We start from the raw sequence: 17,036 nt of genomic DNA on the forward strand, positions 1-17,036 counted from the left end.
GAGAGAGAGAGAGACTGAGAGAGAGAGAGAGAGAGACTGAGAGAGAGACTGAGAGAGAGACTGAGAGAGAGAGAGAGAGACTGAGAGAGAGAGAGAGACTGAGAGAGTGAGAGAGACTGAGAGAGAGAGAGAGAGACTGAGAGAGAGACTGAGAGAGAGAGAGAGAGACTGAGAGAGAGAGAGAGAGAGACTGAGAGAGAGAGAGACAGAGAGAGAGAGAGAGACAGAGAGAGAGAGAGAGAGACTGAGAGAGAGAGAGAGAGAGACTGAGAGAGAGACTGAGAGAGAGACTGAGAGAGAGAGAGAGAGACTGAGAGAGAGAGAGAGACTGAGAGAGTGAGAGAGACTGAGAGAGAGAGAGAGAGACTGAGAGAGAGAGAGAGACTGAGAGAGAGAGAGAGTGAGAGAGAGAGAGAGACAGAGAGAGAGAGAGAATGAGAGAATGAGAGAGAGAGAATGAGAGAGAGAATGAGAGAATGAGAGAGAGACTGAGAGAGAGAGAGAGAGAGAGACTGAGAGAGAGAGAGAGAGACTGAGAGAGAGAGAGAGAGACTGAGAGAGAGACTGAGAGAGAGAGAGACTGAGAGAGAGAGACTGAGAGAGAGAGAGACACTGAGAGAGAGAGAGAGAGAGACACTGAGAGAGAGAGAGAGAGAGAGAGAAAATGAGAGAGAGAGAGAAAATGAGAGAGAGAAAATGAGAGAGAGAGAGAAAATGAGAGAGAGAAAATGAGAGAGAGAGAGAAAATGAGAGAGAGAGAGAATGAGAGAGAGAGAGAATGAGCTCACACATAGTTTTGTGAACACTCGACGTCCCGACATGATAGCTGTTGTTGAAACATTTTTGGATGACAGGACTCCAGAAAATTTTGCAAGAATTGCTTGCTACACCTCATGGATGAGAAGAGACAGGCAAGGGCAAGGAGGTGGTGTTGCTGTGTGCTTCTCTAAAAGTGTTCATGCTCAGCGCATTGATGTTGCCACCCCTACACATCTTGAAATGATGTTCTTCAAGCTCTGCATAAACACCAGTACCTCTGTACTAGCATGTGCAATGTACAGACCTCAGTGGCAACATGCAGACCCCATCAACTTCCTAATGGAAAATATTGACTCCCTTTTGCTACAACACAACTGTCAACATATCATAATTGTTGGTGACCTCAACCAGCACCTTATACAGAGGGACTTTGATGACCTTCTTGCAGTGTTTGACATGAGAAACTTTGTTGATTTCCCTACTCACATCTCTGGCTCCTCCCTTGACCCAGTAGTGAGCGATCTGGCAGAAGGTACAGTCACTTGTCAACCCCTCGGCTATGTTGGATCGTCTGGCCACAAGGCTGTTTTTACGACACTTAAGATCCCTACAGAACGAGGTGAGGAGTTCACACGCACTACCTGGCTATGGGAAAGAGGTAATTGGCCAGCCCTTTGCTCTGAGCTCGCCACCACAGATTGGAATGCTCTTCTCCAAGGGGATGTTGACAACCAAGTGAAAGCCTTCACTGGACACATCCTTAATCTACAACAAGAACACATTCCTCACCAGCAATATGTGACGAAGCCTACAGATCAGCCTTGGTTTGGCTTTCGTTGTAGAGAGGCTGCTACTGCTAAGTACAAAGCATGGCGAAGGTATAAGAGACATCCTACCACCTATAACAGGAACTTGCACAGGCAAGCCTGTAGGCATATGGGTGACGTTCAAAAGTGGGCCATTGCTAAATGGGAGGAGGACACTAAAAGAAAGCTAGCATCAGGTAGGGTAGGCTCCAAAACCTGGTGGTCCCTGGTCAAGGACAGACAAGGTTATCTGCCTGATGAACTCATTCCACCTCTAAATCGACAGGATGGGACCACCTCTACTAGTAGTCAAGAGAAGGCGGACCTCTTTGCTGAACACTATGCTACCAAAATGCAAGTTCTTGATCCAGCAAGGGACCCTCCTTGGCTAGCTGCAAGAACTGTGTCAAAACTGTCAGTGGTGACAATAAGGCAGGAGGAGGTGCATTTCCTTCTTAAATCGCTTGACCAAGAAAAGGCTGTGGGCCCAGACAAGTTGAGCCCAAGATTGCTGAGAAGATGTGCAGACCAGCTAGCAGCACCTCTAACTCGCATCTTTCAGCACTGCCTAGTACAGTGTAAATGGCCCTCTCTATGGAAAGAGGCAAATGTAGTCCCTGTTCACAAAAAGAAGAGCAGAGCAGAAATCAGCAACTACAGACAAGTGTCACTTCTGTCAATCACTGGTAAGATCCTTGAGACAATAATCTCAAGACAAATGACAGAGTTTTTTGACTCCCACTCACTACTTTGTGATTGTTAATATGGCTTCAGGAAAGGTTACTCTGCTGCTGATCTGTTGTTAAACCTCTCCACTAAGTGGCACCAGTCACTGGACGAATCCAAAGTCAGCTGTGTGGTAGCACTGGACATTGCTGGCGCTTTCGACCGGGTGTGGCACCAGGGCCTCTTAGCAAAACTTCAAGCACTGGGAATTGCAGGCTCTACGCTATGTCTCCTCAGTGATTACCTTCATGGTAGATCTCTAAGTGTAGTTCTCAATGGAACGGAATCAGTAAGACATCCTATTGGGGCAAGTGTTCCACAAGGAAGTGTGCTGGGACCATTGTTATGGAATGTCTACTTCAACGACCTTCTTCATCTCATCCCAGAATCACATGCATATGCAGACGACTGTACACTGACATTCACTTATCCAAGAGAAGAAATGCCAGCTGCTCTAAGCTACATCAATCACCAGCTGAGAGCTATATCAGCTTGGGGAAATAGATGGCAAGTAACATCTGCACCTGAGAAAACGCAAATGATAATCGTCTCTAGGCACCATGATGGTAATGCTGGTGCAGTAGTAAGGATGAATGGGAGGGTGTTGGCACCTGGAGAAGAAGTTGATATCCTTGGGGTGAAATTTGACTCCAAACTAACCATGAAGAACCATGTTGTAAATCTTGCAAACAAGGCAGCCAGGAAGCTTACAGCACTTCGCCGTATCTCGCATCTGCTTGACAGTAGGGGTTGCAAGATTCTGTAAGAGGCACAAGTACGCTCACACCTTGAGTATGCTCCACTTTCTTGGTTTGCCTGCCCCCCCTCTCATCTGCGACTGCTTGACAGAGTAGAGAACAGAGCAAGACGTCTCATCTCTCGCCTGAACCCATCCTGGATAGATCTGTCATTTCAGCAGAGCCTTCAACATAGGAGGGATGTGGGTGGCCTTACTGTTATGTACAAGGCCAATATTGTCAAAGTGCCACACTTGGATCCACTTTGAGGACAGCGTGAAACAAGCTTTTATGCCACAAGATGGGCAGAAAGCAGAAACTTCACTCTGGCTGTACCCTTCTCCAGAACATCACTCCATCAAAGATCCTATATACCCAGGATGACTCGAGTATGGAACACATTCGTACAGCATAATGATGTCAACGAGATAAAGTCAGTTGATCAAATGAAAATGCTGGCCCACAGATGGCTCCAACTTCATCCTGTTCCCTACTTGTATGTCTCATAATAATAAAAATGCTTTCAAATGAGCTGATGTAGGTAACAGCTCTTAGCTTGCCAATAAAGTTAGGAATCCTTAACCTGTAAATAGCTTGTCAATAAAGCTAGGGATCCTTAACCTTGTCAAACCTTGTGTAAAAAAAAAAGAGAATGAGAGAGTGAGAGAATGAGAGAATGAGAGAGTGAGAGAATGAGAGAGTGAGAGAATGAGAGAGTAAGAGAATGAGAGAGTGAGAGAATGAGAGAGAGAGAGAATGAGAGAGTGAGAGAGAGAGAGAATGAGAGAGAGAGAGAGAATGAGAGAGAGAATGAGAGAGAGAGAGAGAGAGAATGAGAGAGAGAGAGAGAATGAGAGAGTGAGAGAATGAGAGAGAGAATGAGAGAGAGAGAGAGAATGAGAGAGTGAGAGAGAGAGAGAATGAGAGAGTGAGAGAATGAGAGAGAGAGAGAATGAGAGAGTGAGTGAGAGAGAGAATGAGAGAGAGAGAGAATGAGAGAGAGAGAGAATGAGAGAGAGAGAATGAGAGAGAGAGAATGAGAGAGAGAGAGAATGAGAGAGAGAGAGAATGAGAGAGAGAGAGAATGAGAGAGAGAGAGTGAGAGAGAGAGAGAGAATGAGAGAGAGAATGAGAGAGTGAGAGAGAGAGAGAATGAGAGAGAGAGAGAATGAGAGAGTGAGAGAGAGAGAGAATGAGAGAATGAGAGAGAATGAGAGAGTGATAGAATGAGAGAATGAGAGAGTGAGAGAATGAGAGTGAGAGAGAATGAGAGAGAATGAGAGAGAGAATGAGAGAGTGAGAGAATGAGAGAATGAGAGAGTGAGAGAGTGAGAGAGTGAGAGAGTGAGAGAGTGAGAGAGTGAGAGAGTGAGAGAGAGTGAGAGAGTGAGAGTGAGAGAATGAGAGAGAGAATGAGAGAGAGAGAGAGAATGAGAGAGAGAGAGAATGAGAGTGAGAGAATGAGAGTGAGAGAGAGAGAATGAGAGAGAGAATGAGAGAGAGAGAGTGAGAGAGAGAGTGAGAGAGAGAATGAGAGAATGAGAGAGAGAATGAGAGAGAGAGAGAGAATGAGAGAGAGAGAGAATGAGAGAGTGAGAGAATGATGAGAGAGAGAATGAGAGAGAGATAGACATTGACTACAAATATTTTAAGGTAAGTAATGAGTGTATTAGATGTGTATTTTAGTTTTTTATTGTTTTTAATGCCTAGTTCTATTGCTAACTTAATATATGTTAGTGTAAACTTGTTATCTAGCATTTATATGCATTTTTAAGTGGAGAAAAGGCGCTCTATTTTACGATGATTTCCGCTTTATGGCGGTAGCCTGGAACCTAAACTGCTGTAGAAGTGGGGCCCTGCTATATTGTCATCTTTGGTCTAGAATGGATTAATTCTATTTACATTATTCTTTATGGGAAAAATTGGTTTGATTGTCAAACCGATGTCTGGAACGAATTCAGTTCGACAACCGGGGTTCCACTGTACAGTGAATTTTGGGGAATTTTCTTATTTTACACTTTTTCTAGTGTTGGAAATGTTCAAATGTTATAAGGGAATATTACTGTAATATATTTGCAGTTCATTAATTTTCTCTTAAAATTGGTTTCTATACCATTTTTAATTTTTCTCTTTTCTTTCAGATAGTGACACCAATGCCAGCCATTAGGCTTTTTGAGGAGTAGTGTGGCTTGGAAAACCTCCAAGCTCTACTTATCCTAATGTTACGAGCTATTGCAGTTGGTATCCCCGTTGGTCTTACCTTTGTGGATTGCTTTGGTTATGTTGCAAAAGTAGAAGGTATATCCATGCAACCAGCCTTGAATCCTGAGAGTAATGGCAATAATGATTTTGTTTTCCTGAGTCGTTGGAGCTCCAAGTCTTTTTCTTACGATCGTGGTGACATGGTATCACTGATATCACCCAAAGATCCTAGCCAGAAAATTATTAAGCGCATAATTGCCCTTGAAGGTGATCTAATTCATACTATTGGGTACAAAAGTAGATACATACGTATCCCAGAGGGCCATTGTTGGGTGGAGGGTGATCATACAGGCCATTCATTAGATTCAAATTTCTTTGGACCAGTGGCTGTAGGACTCATAACTGCCAAAGCTTCTCAGATTGTCTGGCCTCCTAAACGTTGGCAGCGATTAGAGAGCGAGTTGCCAGATGAGCGAATTCCTCTCAATTTGCGTGGTGTTTCTGGCAGGAGATTCGATACTAGTGAAGCAATTGATATGCTAGATATAGAAGAGTGAAATATAAATACTTCGTATTATATTTTAATATCTAGTTAGATACTGTATATTACAAGTGGAAAATGAGGGTAGCTTCTTTTGTAAATCATTTGGAATTTGAATTTGAGGGTAACATAAATAAAAATGCAATATGCCTTGGTGATGTTGATAATGATGGACAAAATGAATTAATTGTTGGGAATGAAAAAGGTGTCCTTGCAGTCTTTAAAGGAGAAAATCCACACCCAGTTCATGTAGGAACAGAACTTGGAATGGTGTCTGCAATTTCAGTTGGTGATGTGTTTAATACTGGTCTTAATGTGTTGGTGGTGGTCACTGGATGTGGCTATTGCTACATATATGACTTTGAGGATGATCATCTAGGAGAGCCCACAGAAAAGAAAGTACTACAACCAGTTCATGCTCAGCGCATACCTGCCAATGTTAAAATAATGCTAATTGGTGATGTAAATGGGGATGGGTTTTCAGAGTTGGTTGTTGCCCTGACTGATCGTGTTGTTCGTACGTACAGATGGGTAAATTCTGGTGAAGTTGTTGGTGGCAAGTCATATGGCAAACTGATTGGCCTCAACAAATGGGAACTGGGAGATCAAATTGGAAGTATTACATTTAATAGGTGTAAAGATGGAACCCCTTCACTTTTGGTTGCTCAACCAGGTGGTACTTACTTTACTTTAAAAGTACAGCGCACTAGTCAGGATTATGAGTTAGATCCATTTGATGAGCAGTCGTCAGAGCTGTTGACTAAAATGTCCCTTGATTATGAGCCGCTGGCATCAGCAAGACTCCGCAATCCCAACATTCACACAGAGATCTGTGGCAACATCAGATTAAGTAAAATAAGTTCTCACAGTAGTGAAGAGGAAACTAATGAAACTTTAAAAACAGATGTAGTACAAGCAGATACCAGTAGATGTGAAGAAACCCCTTGTGAAATTTCTAAAACTTCAGATTCTAGTCGAGTCAGGTCCAGCAATGATGCATGTGATGTCTCTCCCTATAAAGTGTGTGATAACCTAAGGCCATTTCTCAGAAACACAAGATCATCTGCCAGATCATGTATGGAATCTAATGAAGGAGAAACTAATCTAGCCTCTGCCTATGCATTGGCTACTTTGGATGGTACATTGATGTTGGTGCATGAGGGTAAAATTCGATGGAACTTGCAAGTGGATCATCAACTTTTTGCTGTTTGTGGACTGGATGTCACAGAAGATGGCAAAGATGAGGTCATAGCATGTGCATGGGATGGGAACACCTATATAGTCTGCCAGAACACTGACTGTGTTCGTTTTACCTTCCATGAGCCTGTTAATGCATTCACAGCAGGCTTATATGGTCTTAGAGGAAAGCAGGTATGTAAGCATTTTTAATGTAGAAATTTGCATAAATTACTACTCGCACTCCCTATGAATAGCTGTATACGTACTGCATCTGATTACTGTAATAAAATGTCTACTTAATTTTGTTGTTCAGTATTATATTTTTCTTAAATTGAAACTTTTACATTTTTCATATCATTCATCTTAAGGCTCTTGCTTGAGTAGTAATAATAATAATAATAGTAGTAGGTTGGTAGACAGCAGCCACCCAGGGAGGTACTACCATTCTGCCAAGTGAGTGCAAAACGAAAGCCTGTAATTGTTTTACATGATGGTAGGATTGCTGATGTCTTTTGTCTGTCTCATAAATATGCAAGATTACAGGTATGTCTTGCTACTTCTACTTACACTTAGGTCACACTACACACACTTAGGTCACACTACACATACATGTACACATTTATTTATACACACTTATCTGAGTTTTCTTTGATTTTATCTTAATAGTTCTTGGTCTTATTACTTTTCCTTTTATATCCATGGGGAAGTGGAATAAGAATCTTTCCTCCGTAAGCCATGCGTGTTGTAAAAGTCAACTAAAATGCCGGGAACAATGGGCTAGTAACCCCTTTTCCTGTAAAGATTACTAAAAAGAATAAGAAGAAAATTGTCAAAGTGGGAAGTCTGAATGTGCGTGGATGTTGTGCAAATGATAAGAAAGAGATGATTGTGGATGTTATGAATGAGAAGAAGCTGGATGTCCTGGCTTTAAGTGAAACAAAGCTGAAGGGGGTGGGAGAGTTTCAATGGAGAGGAATAAATGGGATTAGATCAGGGGTTTCAAATAGAGTTAGAGCTAAAGAAGGAGTAGCAATAATGTTGAAGGATAAGCTATGGCAGGAAAAGAGGGACTATAAATGTATTAATTCAAGGATTATGTGGAGTAAAATAAAGATTGGATGTGAAAAGTGGGTTATAATAAGCATGTATGCACCTGGAGAAGAGAGAAGTGTAGAGGAGAGAGAGAGATTTTGGGAAATGTTGAGTGAATGCGTGGGGAGTTTTGAATCAAGTGTGAGAGTAATGGTGGTTGGGGATTTAAATGCTAAAGTGGGTAAAAATGTTATGGAGGGAGTAGTAGGTAAATTTGGGGTGCCAGGGGTAAATGTAAATGGGGAACCTTTAATTGAGCTATGTGTAGAAAGAGATTTGGTAATAAGTAATACATATTTTATGAAAAAGAGGATAAATAAATATACAAGGTAGGATGAAGCACGTAATGAAAGTAGTTTATTAGATTATGTATTGGTGGATAAAAGATTGATGGGTAGGCTCCAGGATGTACATGTTTATAGAGGGGCAACTGATATATCGGATCATTATTTAGTTGTAGCTACAGTTAGAGTAAGAGGTAGAGGGGAAAAGAGGAAGGTGGGAACAACAAGTAAGAGGGAGGTGAAAGTGTATAAACTAAGGGAGGAGGAAGTTCGGGTAAGATATAAGCGACTATTGGCAGAAAGGTGGGCTAGTGCAAAGATGAGGAGTGGGGGGGGCTGAAGAGGGTTGGAATAGTTTTAAAAATGCAGTATTAGAATGTGGGGCAGAAGTTTGTGGTTATAGGAGGGTGGGGACAGGAGGAAAGAGGAGCGATTTGTGGAATGATGAAGTAAAGGGTGTGATAAAAGAGAAAAAGGTAGCTTATGAGAGGTTTTTACAAAGCAGAAGTGTTATAAGAAGAGCAGAGTATATGGAGAGTAAAAGAAAGGTAAAGAGAGTGGTGAGAGACTGCAAAAGGAGAGCAGATGATAGAGTGGGAGAGGCACTGTCAAGAAATTTTAATGAAAATAAGAAAAATTTTGGAGTGAGTTAAACAAGTTAAGAAAGCCTAGGGAAAGTATGGATTTGTCAGTTAAAAACAGAGTAGGGGAGTTAGTAGATGGGGAGATGGAGGTATTAGGTAGATGGTGAGAATATTTTGAGGAACTTTTAAATGTTAAGGAAGAAAGAGAGGCAGTAATTTCATGCACTGGTCAGGGAGGTATACCATCTTTTAGGAGTGAAGAAGAGCAGAATGTAAGTGTGGGGGAGGTACGTGAGGCATTACGTAGAATGAAAGTGGGTAAAGCAGCTGGAACTGATGGGATCATGACAGAAATGTTAAAAGCAGGGGGGGATATAGTGTTGGAGTGGTTGGTACTTTTGTTTAATAAATGTATGAAAGAGGGGGAAGGTACCTAGGGATTGGCAGAGAGCATGTATAGTCCCTTTATATAAAGGGAAAGGGGACAAAAGAGACTGTAAAAAATATAGAGGAATAAGTTTACTGAGTATACCAGGAAAAGTGTACGGTAGGGTTATAATTGAAAGAATTAGAGGTAAGACAGAATGTAGGATTGCGGATGAGCAAGGAGATTTCAGAGTGGGTAGGGGATGTGTAGATCAAGTGTTTACATTGAAGCATATATGTAAACAGTATTTAGATAAAGGTAGGGAAGTTTTTATTGCATTTATGGATTTAGAAAAGGCATATGATAGAGTGGATAGAGGAGCAATGTGGCAGATGTTGCAAGTATATGGAATAGGTGGTAAGTTATTAAATGCTGTAAAGAGTTTTTATGAGGATAATGAGGCTCAGGTTAGGGTGTGTAGAAGAGAGGGAGATTACTTCCCGGTAAAAGTAGGTCTTAGACAGGGATGTGTAATGTCACCATGGTTGTTTAATATATTTATAGATTGGGTTGTAAAGGAAGTAAATGCTAGGGTGTTCGGGAGAGGGGTGGGATTAAATTTTGGGGAATCAAATTCAAAATGGGAATTGACACAGTTACTTTTTGCTGATGATACTGTGCTTATGGGAGATTCTAAAGAAAAATTGCAAAGGTTAGTGGATGAGTTTGGGAATGTGTGTAAAGGTAGAAAGTTGAAAGTGAACATAGAAAAGAGTAAGGTGATGAGGGTATCAAATGATTTAGATAAAGAAAAATTGGATATCAAATTGAGAAGGAGGAGTATGGAAAAAGTGAATGTTTTCAGATGTACTTGGGAGTTGACGTGTCGGCGGATGGATTTATGAAGGATGAGGTTAATCATAGAATTGATGAGGGAAGAAAGGTGAGTGGTGCATTGAAGTATATGTGGAGTCAAAAAAACGTTATCTATGGAGGCAAAGAAGGGAATGTATGAAAGTATAGTAGTACCAACACTCTTATATGGGTGTGAAGCTTGGGTGGTAAATGCAGCAGCGAGGAGACGGTTGGAGGCAGTGGAGATGTCCTGTTTAAGGGCAATGTGTGGTGTAAATATTATGCAGAAAATTCGGAGTGTGGAAATTAGGAAAAGGTGTGGAGTTAATAAAAGTATTAGTCAGAGGGCAGAAGAGGGGTTGTTGAGGTGGTTTGGTCATTTAGAGAGAATGGATCAAAGTAGAATGACATGGAAAGCATATAAATCTATAGGGGAAGGAAGGAGGCGTCGGGGTCGTCCTCGAAAGGGTTGGAGAGAGGGGGTAAAGGAGGTCTTGTGGGCAAGGGGCTTGGACTTCCAGCAAGCGTGCGCGAGCGTGTTAGATAGGAGTGAATGGAGACGAATGGTACTTGGGACCTGACGATCTGTTGGAGTGTGAGCAGGGTAATATTTAGTGAAGGGATTCAGGGAAACCGGTTATTTTCATATAGTCGGACTTGAGTCCTGGAAATGGGAAGTATAATGCCTTCACTTTAAAGGAGGGGTTTGGGATATTGGCAGTTTGGAGGGATATGTTGTGTATCTTTATATGTGTATGCTTCTGAGCTGTTGTATTCTGAGCATACCTCTGCAAAAACAGTGATAATGTGTGAGTGTGGTGAAAGTGTTGGATGATGAAAGTATTTTCTTTTTGGGGATTTTTTCTTTTTTTGGGTCACCCTGCCAAAAAAAAAAATTTATAATTATTTCAGCATGATACAATGTATGTACAAAGGAGAATGACATTTGGGTGTACATTCTGAAAGCCCCTGTTTATCAGAGCATTTTGGGCAAACTTAAAACTATCTTAATCTTAAGGCAATAACAGTGTGAGTAATTTTGTACATACAGTCACTTAGGTGAGTGTAAGTAGAACTTATTCTTACCTCCATATTTTTTATCACTTAATATGAGGTATGGTTTATTTATGCTCATCTCTTGTAGCTTTAAGAAATTCCTTACAGACTGTTTTTACATGCTATTTACATATGCCACATCCACTTGCTTTTTTTTTTTCCAACAAGTCGGCCATCTCCCACCGAGGCAGGGTGACCCAAAAAAGAAAGAAAATCCCCCAAAAGAAAATGCTTTCATCATCATTCAACACTTTCACCACACTCACACATAATCACTGTTTTTGCAGAGGTGCTCAGAATACAACAGTTTAGAAGCATATACATATAAAGATACACAACATATCCCTCCAAACTGCCAATATCCCAAACCCCTCCTTTAAAGTGCAGGCATTGTACTTCCCATTTCCAGGACTCAAGTCCGACTATATGAAAATAACCGGTTTCCCTGAATCCCTTCACTAAATATTACCCTGCTCACACTCCAACAGATCGTCAGGTCCCAAGTATCATTCGTCTCCATTCACTCCTATCTAACACGCTCACGCACGCTTGCTGGAAGTCCAAGCCCCTTGCCCACAAAACCTCCTTTACCCCCTCTCTCCAGCCCTTTCGAGGACGACCCTTACCCTGCCTTCCTTTCCCTATAGATTTATATGCTTTCCATGTCATTCTACTTTGATCCATTCTCTCTAAATGACCAAACCACCTCAACAACCCCTCTTCTGCCCTCTGACTAATACTTTTATTAACTCTACACCTTTTCCTAATTTCCACACTCCGAATTTTCTGCATAATATTTACACCACACATTGCCCTTAGACATGACATCTCCACTGCCTCCAACCGTCTCCTCGCTGCTGCATTAACCACCCAAGCTTCACACCCATATAAGAGTGTTGGTACTACTATACTTTCATACATTCCCTTCTTTGCCTCCATAGATAACGTTTTTTGACTCCACTTGCTTATTATCACTTACAAATAAGATGTTTATTAAACACACCCAGTACAGGAGGGCTTTGATTTACAGTATTTTGCTACTGTAGCAGTTTTCACTTATACCCATTCTTCATTTATTCAGGCTTCCTACAATAAATATATTCACCGCTCACTATAAGCTAAGTAAAAATATTTTAAAGTGAGTAATGTGTGTGTACTGTATATGCATTTTTTAGGCCTAGCTCTGTTGCTCACTTAATATATGATAGTGTAAACATATTATCAGGCTGTGAGATGTATTTGAAATTGAAATAAAAGGCTGTTTCTTTCACTTTACACTGATTTTTGCTTTACAGCAGTTGCCTGGAACCTACCCTGCTGTATAAGCGGGGCCCTCCTGTACTTCATACTAACACTGTGTGATTAACTGTTCCTTAGTGATTTATTAGTTCTCGTGCTAAGATTAGTGCAATTATTTCTGTAAGATAGGATAAGAGGAATTGTTTCCATGCAGTCATCTGCTTCACATTCTCTCTTTTCTGGAATTGTGGACTTGTACCTTATGTAAAAAGGAGGGTGTGGTTGTGGCAATATTTTCTAAAGTTACCATGGCTGGTATAAGATGTGATGCATGGCTTTGACAGCAATTTCAGCAAAATTGGCTAGAAAAAATAATTTTTTTTAAGACTGACCATTTCCCACAAAGAAAACACTTTCACTGTCACTCATTCAATTACTGTCTTGCCAGAAGCTCATTGACAATACAGTTATGACCCTCCAAACCACAGCACCCTCCCCCTGATTGGTAGTGCAGGCACTAAACTTTCTACCTCCAGGACTCTGGTGTGGCTAATTGGTTTCCCCGAATCTCTCTATATATGCTCACACCCCTGTAGCATGTCAGATTATAAAAAAACTCTTGCCTCTACTCCTGTCTAACATGCTCTTATAAGAATGTTGGATGTCCATTCCCCTTCCCTTTAGCTTTTTGTAGGATGACCCCTACCTCTCCTTCCCTTCACTCCAAATTTATATACCCTTCTAGACATCCTGTTTTTCTATAACCTGTGTCTAGTTTTAAGTAATCTGTAAGCAGTAGGATTAGTCTGCCTGAAATGCTCAGGCATGTTAGTGGCTTTCTTTGTACTTAACCTTTTATAAAATGTAAATCACACGTAACCTTTGCAAAGTTCCGTTCCTACGACCACGTCGTTATGTGAATTCGTTGCTAAGTGAGGAGCATACTATAATGGTAGTAGGTTTGTGTCAACCATCTTTGATATTATTTTAATGTCACCTTTGACCATAAACAGAAATATCAATCTCAATCTCAAAATAATGAATCTTAACTAGTCATAAGTTGGCCTGTGATACTCCAATACTGAAACTTTGTATAGTGCCAAAACAAAAGCATTCACATTGCTAATCTCACAAACTAGTATTTAGTCACTTAGCCATAATACCAACTTACCTCATAATTTTGTAATATTTTAAACTTAAGATTTAATTTAAGTCTGCCCGAAATGCCTAGCCATGCTAGGTGTTCTTGTGGTACACTCTGTAATTATTATTTTACTACATGTAAACCACACAATAACCAAATTCTGTGAACTCAGCATTGTAATCCTTATAGAGAATAAACTTTGAATTTGAATTTGCACCATTTATAACATTTCTGGTATATTTTTAAATGTTTATACAGTAGTGTACTGTATATTGAAATAAACAGAATAGAGGAAATCAGCTCTAATGTACATTATTTAGGTATAAATACTGACAAGAGAGCCTGTAATAAGTCTGAGCCATCGGTAAAGAAGTACGTCGCTAAGTGAGGAGAGGCTGTATTGTATCGTATCCTCGCTAAGTGTCCAAACCACCTTGTCATCCCTCTAAATAATACTTTTGCTAACTCCACATGACTTCCTCCATAAGAAGGCATACATGCATGTTGTAAAAGGTGACTGAAGTGCTGGGAGCAAAGGGCTAGTAACCATTTCTCCATTATGTGGTAAATTACTAGAAGAATAAGTAAGAAAAATTATGTTGTAGCTACAAGTATATGGCAACACTCATCAGCTACCTAGTAAAATGCTGCTTAAAATTGATTAATAAATAACAATAGACATATGCACCACATTCTTAAGTTTTGGTGGAAAATTATATTTTAATGTATGTGCCACTGACCTACCAATCTCTGCTATCCATATATCCATTCCTGGGCACGTGCAGTTGCATACATACAGTACTGTAACTGATTTTGACGGCTAGCCAAGGTATATCTCCCTGCCCCCATCCCCCACTGCAAGAGTTATGGTGCAGAAATTGACAATAATAAATTTAAATAAGAACAAACAGTTTACATAAGCAGTATTTAATAGAAGAAAAAGAAAAGCTAAATTTGAACATTACCTTTTGTTGGTAGTGAGGAGAGACTTGACTTGAGGAGTGTGTGGTGGTGGTGGTGGTGGCAGGCATTATGTAAATGTAGGTTTAAATATTCTAGTACACCTAGTCAGGTGCTGACCAGCAGGGCTGTGGGTCATACGTTGGACTGTGCGGCTAGCAGTAACAGCCTGCTTGATCAGGCCCTGGTCCACCATGAGGCCTGGTCACAGACCAGGCCATGGAGGCATTGACCCCTAGAACACTCTCCAGATATACTCTCCAGGTATACACTTATACAATACTGCATCATAACTAAGGGTAGTAAACTTTAAAAGCCAATACAGTATCCTTGTTTCATGAATAATTAGACACTTAGGCAACATCTGGGTATCTTTATAGATGTTTTGCCATCCAGTGGCTTTATCAGTACAGTACATAGACATAATCTGAAGACTATAGAAATATTTACAGAAGACAATGAAAGATGACGTAATCAGTCCCTCAGTCTAGGAGCAGGGGATGAGCACTGTAGCCTTGAATAGCTTAGCTGTGGCCTGTATTTGTCATTAGTCATTATCACAAAGTAGTGTACAGTATGTACTAAGATTGTTTTGGAAAAATCCCCTCTGATGTACCCATGCCTCTACTATAAACTCACTCACTGTTGTTTACCTGTGACTTTGCTCATACCCACCACAGGAGTGTGTGGATATTTGAAGTTTGCAATATATTGGCAGATAGTAGAGGTTCTACTGTAGTATTATAATATTTAATGTAGATTAGTATTGCACTACATCATATATTCATCTTTTTGCAGGTACCCTGTCTAGTGTATGCTTCATTCAACAACCGTATCTATCTATATCATAGCATCACCATGTCCCACGTTGTCACCAAATCCATGGTAGAAGTCTTAAAGGAGGATTCTATGTATCAACAAATGTTGGACAAGCTTGGAATTAGTGCTGATGATACCGCAAAGCTCAAAGAACTAAATCATTTCCTGTTGTATGGAAAACTAGAGTATTAGTTCTCATTATAATGTTAAGGGAACTTTTGTTCTGTATGTGCCATTAATGTGTCCAGGTTGAGGAAGTGGAAGCTTTATCGAGAGTCTTGATTTAGTACATTCTAATAGCATTTAACACAATGCTGTACATATTCTGGAGTGATCTAAATTAAAGTACAAAATTTCCATCTTGTATTATTTTTGCCTTGAATAAAATACAATATTATGCACAAAAGTATTTTTAATAAACAATTCTAGTATAGAGACTTGTATAAGCAAGAGAGATTAATTTTTACCGTCTTTTTTTAAAAAATTAATTCTTTGCTACTAGGCAGATGTATACGTACTGACATTGTTGCAACTGCATAATAATAATAGTAATAATAATAATTATACAATGTATACAGGTCTAGCAGACATCAGTGACATACTACTATACAGAAAACCCCTTGTTTATGCAGAGCATTTTGGGCATATTAGGTCAAATTTGTCCCCAGGGTGCAACCTACACCAGTCGACTAACACCCAGGTACCTATTTTACCAATAGGTGAACAGGGACAGCAGGTGTCTTAAGGAAACATATCCTAACGTTTCCACCTGCACTGAGGATCGAAAAATGTTATTTTAGTGCCAGGAATGTCTGTCTTGTTTATTTTGGAGCCTATTTGGAAATTGGCATTTTCTGAAATTTGTGTGAAATTTGCAAAATTGCCAATTTCTGACCACTTTATTGGTTAGTTGAAATCTGTTAATGGGTGGTTTCTTGTACTCATTCGATAGAACAAATGGAGTTCTAGCGAAATAGTTATGATTTGTCGACCGGTACATTGGAATTGGCCAAAAATAGGGCTCAAAGTGGGCGAAATCGCCGATGCGTGAACATCGTCGAGACTGCTAACTTTGTGAGAGCATAATTCCGTAAGTTTTCTATAAAATTTCATACTTTTGGTGTCTTTATGATCGGGAAAAGATTCTCTATCATTTCTTAAGATTTTTTTTTTTTTTTTTGAAAAGTTTTTCAACCCTGAGAACAAATTTAGGAGAGGGCCTGCTGACCCTGAAAGGGTTAGTATTACTGTTTATGAAAAGGATTTGGGAGTTCTGGTTAGCAGTGCATAAGTGTTTGCAATAAAGCGAACAGAATCCTTGGCTTCATATCGAGAAGCATAAATATTAGGAGTCCTCAGATTGTTCTTCAACTCTATATATCCTTGGTTAGGCCTCATTTAGATTATGCTGCACAGTTTTGGTCACCGTATTACAGAATGGATAGAAGTGCTCTGGAAAATGTACAAAGGAGGATGACAAAGTTGATCCCATGTATCCGAAATCTTTCCTATAAGGATAGACTAAGGACCCTGAATCTGCACTCTAGAAAGGTGTAAAATTAGGGGAGATATGATTGAGGTGTATAAATGGAAAACTGGAATAAATAAAGGGGACATAATTAGCGTGCTAAAAATATCTAGCCTAGACAGGACTTGCAGCAATGATTTTAAGTTGGAAGAATTCAG

The 17,036-nt window shown here is 40.2% G+C and overlaps 2 protein-coding genes across 4 annotated transcripts in view; both read left to right on the forward strand.

Annotated features, from left to right (window-relative positions):
- Positions 1-17,036, forward strand: part of LOC128696318 (mitochondrial inner membrane protease subunit 2) — a 111,106-nt gene that overhangs the window by 5,300 nt on the left and 88,770 nt on the right. The window contains exon 2 of one of the 3 annotated variants that reach the window (XM_053787517.2): positions 5,170-5,787. The exons of the other annotated variants lie outside the window; for them this stretch is intronic. Within the exon in view, the coding sequence (XP_053643492.1) occupies positions 5,248-5,787 (540 nt within the window). The 5' untranslated portion in view covers positions 5,170-5,247. Of the gene's footprint in view, positions 1-5,169; positions 5,788-17,036 lie in introns of those variants that run through there. 3 annotated transcript variants of the gene reach the window in all.
- LOC128696312 (KICSTOR complex protein ITFG2-like) lies at positions 5,850-15,707 on the forward strand. Its single transcript, XM_053787506.2, has 2 exons — positions 5,850-7,142; positions 15,330-15,707. Exons 1-2 carry the CDS (start codon positions 5,850-5,852, stop codon positions 15,540-15,542), a joined length of 1,506 nt encoding a protein of 501 aa, XP_053643481.2. The 3' UTR covers positions 15,543-15,707.

This window comes from Cherax quadricarinatus, chromosome 8, assembly GCF_038502225.1.
Source record: "Cherax quadricarinatus isolate ZL_2023a chromosome 8, ASM3850222v1, whole genome shotgun sequence".
In the NCBI taxonomy this organism is placed as follows: domain Eukaryota; kingdom Metazoa; phylum Arthropoda; class Malacostraca; order Decapoda; family Parastacidae; genus Cherax; species Cherax quadricarinatus.